Source organism: Doryrhamphus excisus, linkage group LG4 (genome assembly GCF_037039965.1).
Source record: "Doryrhamphus excisus strain RoL-2023G ecotype Guam linkage group LG4, RoL_Dexc_Guam_v1.1, whole genome shotgun sequence".
Classification (NCBI taxonomy): domain Eukaryota; kingdom Metazoa; phylum Chordata; class Actinopteri; order Syngnathiformes; family Syngnathidae; genus Doryrhamphus; species Doryrhamphus excisus.
In genome coordinates, this window is record NC_136360.1 from 2615381 (window position 1) to 2620973 (window position 5593).

Sequence of the window (5593 nt, forward strand, 5' to 3'; positions counted from 1 at the left end):
AATTGAATTTTACATTTTTTACCTGTTTGGATTCTAAAATATTATCATGATTATGTTATGGTTGTTTCATTATTTGTATTACATACATCAGTGTGATACAGGAGACGAGTTTTGCATCATCGGCACCTTCTTGGGTGTCTGACTGAAATGAACTTTCTCTTTCCCATGGGGATCGGATAAATATAGAGTGCACACACACACACACACACAACATTTGCTGTTTGTGTAAAAGCGATTAGCCAGACACAACTGCGAAACTGTTGAAACGGTGATCTTGACGGAAGCCGAGCCGCCGAATCTGCTGCAAAACCATACAGCAGCAGTGGTGCATCATTTAAAATGAGCTCCTTTCAAGAGAGCAAATGTGAATAAAAATAACTCAAATCGATGCGGGAATATAATATAGTCAACACGTTACACGGCGGTTTTATTTCCGATATCCGATAGTGTCAATTTAAACCAATATGGAGGCTGTTATTCGTTATTATTGCGTCAATGATCAGCACGTGGTTCCGTTGTAATAATAAGTAATAATAAGTAATTGTTATTAATATTGAATTGTTTTGTACATTTTTTAAAATAAATCCAATATTACCTGCCTTTAGTACTCCCGAAATTTAATTACTAATACTTCCTTTGATTGTTACTAAATGGGAAAATAGATAGGGAAAAAAGCTTTAAATAGATTTGAATTCTTTCTGATTTATTTACAAATAAAGCCAGTGTACAACACAATATAGCTACGTATACATATACTTGGTATTTTATTTTATAATAAACACATTATTTCAGAGCTTTTTGTGTCTCGTACGAAAGGGAAGCAAAAAAAAAAAATATCCACATCCTTGCTTCCAGTACAAAAAAATGTAAACTAATGACATAACGGAAAAAGACAGAACAAGTAAAATAATCCGTTTAAAAAAAACAAATATTTACAAATATTACTTGTACAGAAATATTTCCTTTTTCATTGTTCTCAGAGTCTTTACATAGTTTACATACAGTATAGTCCAGTGCTGCCTATCGGGCTGTGTAGGTTCACACGTCCCCTGTAATAGAGTCTCAATATAAAAATAGTTTTTCACTTGGTGGTAAAAGTCACTGTGACGGCCATTTGGACACTGTCCCCGCTGTAGCCGAGGGTAAAACATGTCCAGAAAGAATACTGGAAGGTACACTGAGGATCGGGGCGATGGCGGCGGAGGTCCGGGTCAGAGAGAGGGACTGTGCGCTGAGCAGGGCCGACTGAACTGTCACCGGAGGCCGCAGGAAGGCCTGAGCTGCGCCCGGCGTGGAAGACGATGCGCTGGAGACCCCGATAATGTTCTCTATGCTGAATGAGGGTCTGTTGGACGGTTCGGACTTGATCATGGACGCCGTGCTCAGGCTGTTGAGTTGGAGTTGCAGACCCGGGCTGAGTTGGGAGTTGAAGGCTTTGCGGTTCAGCTCCGCGGAGGGCAGTAGGGGGACACCCGGGGGCAGCATGGGTCCGACAGGGGGGATGTACGGGTATTGCAATGCAGCCGGGTGGGAATACGCAGCCGGGTGGATGCCGTAGTGCCTCCCGTATGGACCACCGAGGCTGTACGCCCCGAAACTTTGCATCATGAGGGCAGTCTGGTCCCTCAGCACGTCCGGCTGAACCCTCTTGAATCTTTTCCTCCTTCTGAGGAAGCTGCCATTGTCGAACATGTCCTCTGAAGCCGGGTCCAGGGTCCAGTAGTTACCCTTTCCGGGGTTCCCGGGTTCCCGGGGGATTTTAACGAAGCAGTCGTTGAGGGACAAGTTATGGCGGATGGAGTTCTGCCACGCCGGGAACTTCTCCCGGTAGTACGGGAAGCGGTTGCTGATGAACTCGCAGATGCCGCTGAGAGTGAGCTTCTTCTGGGGGCTTTGGAGGATGGCCATGGTGATGAGGGCGATGTAGGAGTACGGCGGCTTCACCAGACTATTTTTGGGCTTCTGAAGCGAGCCCCCAGACGCGGCGGCCTGGTCGTGACCCTCTCCCTTACCTTCCCCGGAGCTCTCGCAGCACGGACTCCCACCACCGGACCTCATCTCCTCTTTGTCCACCTCAATCTCATCTTCGTCGTGCAGGATGTCCACACCGGGGCTGTCGCAGTCGCTGTCCCGCTCCATGCACTCATCGTCCCCTTCGCCCACCACGTCGATGTCCACGTCTTCCGCTGTGAGCACTGTCTGGCCGGACATGTCGCTGGCTCTTTCGCTGCCTCCAGACAGGGTCATCTCACGGCTTACTTACACTTCTCTTCCAAAAAAAAAAAAGGTAGAGGAGCCAAAACAAGCGATGGTGTGATGGAGACACACACACACACACACACACCGAGAGTGTCTGTCAAGAGATCGGATGTCTCTACAAAAAGAAACTTCTTGCTCAACTTGTGAAGAAGATGTGGCGACTTGTGGCTTCGCTCTCGCTTATTTCCTGGCCACACTTTGGAGCGCCGAGTGGGGATGTCACATGCTTTTAAAAGGTCGGAGCTTTTAAAAGGGACTCTCTGATAGATTACCCCCCCCCCCCACACACACACACACACACACACACCACCACCTCCACCACCTCCAGTATGAGATGAGCGCCGGCCACGTGGTGTGATGACGACATACGCCCCCTTTTCTTCCTCCCCTGCAAGCCTGCTGTTAAACCATGCAAACTTGGAGTTGTTTCATGGATTTGTCAACAATGGGACATCAGCAGTTGCTGCTTTCCGCTCATTTCTGCGTCCGTCCGTCATAGACCATTTAACCGCACGTGAGGAGGAGGAGGAGGAGGAGGAAGAGGAGGAGGAAGAGGATTGCGTGATTGACCAATCTGATGCGCATTAACGCCGCGCAGCGCGAAACAATGCATATAACATTTAATTGGTGCAAATGTGCGGAAAGCTGCAGAATGCTATCGACGACAGTTAAGTCTGGATTCTTTATTATTATTATTATTATTATTATTAAATCATTTTGTCATCCCAATTATGCATGCTTTAAAAATGTTTATTCCGGGTATAAATTCAATTTGTGTTGATGCAAAGCGACAATTCAAGTCTATTTATTCCAACAGAGGCTGCAGGAAGAATACCGAGCAGCGGCAGTGAATGGAGAGAATAAAGAATTCCCTTAAGAGTTTGGAAGAGGTGCTAACGACTCCGATCATTGCATGTTTTTTACATTTGAAAACAGTAGGAAATGCAGCAGCGGGGGAATGCAAAGAGACCATCATTCAGACGCATGAAGGTGAGCGCAGGGAAGCTGCGTGAGAACTCGGAGGCAAAAAAAAAAAAAAACGGAATGTTTTGCATTTCTGCAAAAAACCTTCAAAGCAATGTCATCGTTTAATGCATGATTTTTTGTTTTGATTTATAAAATAAATAACTAGTCTACACCGGGGGATTAATAGTCTGAATAATTAACGACGAATTAATTTTTTGAAGTCAAAATAATTATATTTACAGCAATTATTATCCAGTTTTCTACTGAATGGAGTCATTTTGTTGTTATTTTTATGATCCTTTAATTTGCTTCTGTTATAGGTATAATAGGATTAATGAATGAAATGAAAGGCTATCATTAATAATGCCAAATCGGGTCAGAAGAGGGGGACCTATGCCTCCTGATTAGACCTCTCTGGTGTTAATCTTTGGCCGACCTGTGTGATCCGAATGGCCGTCAATACGGACTACTTAGCAGGAATAAATCAACTCCTTTTGCAAGACTCATTTAAAGAAAACACCTTTGCCACCCATTTTTTTGTCAAGGTATTCGTTGCATTATATATTTAAATTAATGTTAATTGCCTGAATTGTGCAGACAGGTGCATCCTGTGTGAAAGGTATGTGATATAATAGTAGGGATATATAGTGTATAATAGGTGTTCTATGCCTGGAGCACAGTCGTCCTTGCTGTGATCTTTTTCAGCCTCATAAATCCGCTTTTATACCTTCGCAGTTTGCTAATGAAATGTAAGTTTTAAGCACACATGCACAGCTTAGCGCGACCAAACCTTTTAGTATAATAAGACAACACGCTCCTAGACAGCATTGGTGTGTGTGTGTGTGTGTGTGTGATGGGGTGGTGATGGAGGTGGGGGGGGGGGGTGCTGCTGCAGCAGCAGGACCGGTGACGGAGAGGAAAACTATACAGCAAGGTCACATAACTAATAATTGTGATCATAATAGCGTGATGCTCTGTTGATTTCCGACAGGGGAGTTTTTCCTCTCTTTCTCGCACAATACAGCTCCCCTCTTATTCTGTGGCGGGGTGAAAGGTCAGGGTCACCCGGGAAACTCCCTTGCATATATATATATATATATATATTTTGATAAGATGCTTTAATAGAAATGTAAATAAATTCAGAAAACAATGAACAAGAATAATAAATAGATTAAAGGTTAAATGAAATTCAATCTTGGTGATTTACTAAAAAATCATTGAAATAAACCTGTTTTCAAATAAAGTTGGATGCTAATAGGTCTATTTTTTTCATTTGTGATTTTTTTTCTTTTGTTTCAAATATTTTCCACTGCAAAATAAACATTGAAACATGTATATTTCAAATGTGTGTTTTTTTAATGGGAATGTTTACAGTTTCACAATTTTGGGCAAGGTGCATGACAACATTTCTATCTTAAAAAAACAATGCCTTTTAATTAAACATTTTTTAATTGCATTTTTAACAGCGAAAAATCATTTTCCAAACCAGACATTATTACGCTAGTAAATGAGTATAGTATTTTTGCTGCAGTAGTCCGAATGCTGCAGGGACAATGCCCCCATTTTCACAACCTCTCAATACATCAACCTGCAAGTTTCTGTCAAACAAACATGTCGGTGCTCTATTTTAAACGTCCTCCTTGCAAGATCAGCGCCAATTTGACAGTAGGTGGAAGTCACACGGGTTTGTGCCACAATAAAGACACCAAAGCACACTTTAATCTAAACTGCATTCACATCACCGACGTTTATGAAGAACTAGAATTGTGATAGAACAATAATCAATTCAGAATTCGTTTACTTCCGCACAATTGTTCATGGTTTTGTTTATTAGGCCCATTTTGTCCAATAGATGTCAGCAGGTAAGCGGGGGAGATGCTTTCATGGGGCGTGAAGAATGTAGGATTCTTTAAGGGTACTGTTTGCCACGTTGCACAAAATGAGAATGAAATAATACGTAAATGAGGCTTTTGGCTACAAAACAATTATTAGCGAATATAAAGCCGATCTTTTTAATCTTGTATTTATTATTACATTCCACATTAAATAAAGTGTCAAGCCAAATCTGTCTACATTTGATGGTAACAAGCGACAATAACAAGAATAGCGCGTTTTTCGGAGGGTCCTTCAACTGTCCACGCCCTGGCAGTCCGATACTGTATAAGACACATCGGGAAGCTACATCGGTGGGAAAATGACACCTCCGGCTAAATGCAGCCAGATTACCATGCCAATGTGTACTTGTTAAGTACGTGCAATGTCACCCAGTTTGTAGGCTTTTTGTCATTCAGATCGAGCTGACACGACCAGCGTGCTGTGGATGTGATTCCGGCTGTAAACAGTGCAAATTAGCTTTCTATTTAAGCAC

General features: G+C 42.7%; 1 protein-coding gene across 1 annotated transcript; it reads right to left on the minus strand.

Moving 5' to 3' along the window:
- Nucleotides 1-724: 724 nt before the first annotated feature.
- foxd3 (forkhead box D3) lies at nt 725-2451 on the minus strand. Its single transcript, XM_078789871.1, has one exon. The coding sequence runs from the start codon at nt 2245-2247 to the stop codon at nt 1099-1101; it is 1149 nt and encodes a 382-aa protein (XP_078645997.1). The 5' UTR covers nt 2248-2451; the 3' UTR covers nt 725-1098.
- Nucleotides 2452-5593: the final 3142 nt, after the last annotated feature.

What these genes read in the sequence shown, in the direction of transcription:
- foxd3 (XM_078789871.1), bottom strand. Translation starts at nt 2,247, where the DNA reads ATGACCCTGTCTGGAGGCAGCGAAAGAGCCAGCGACATGTCCGGCCAG.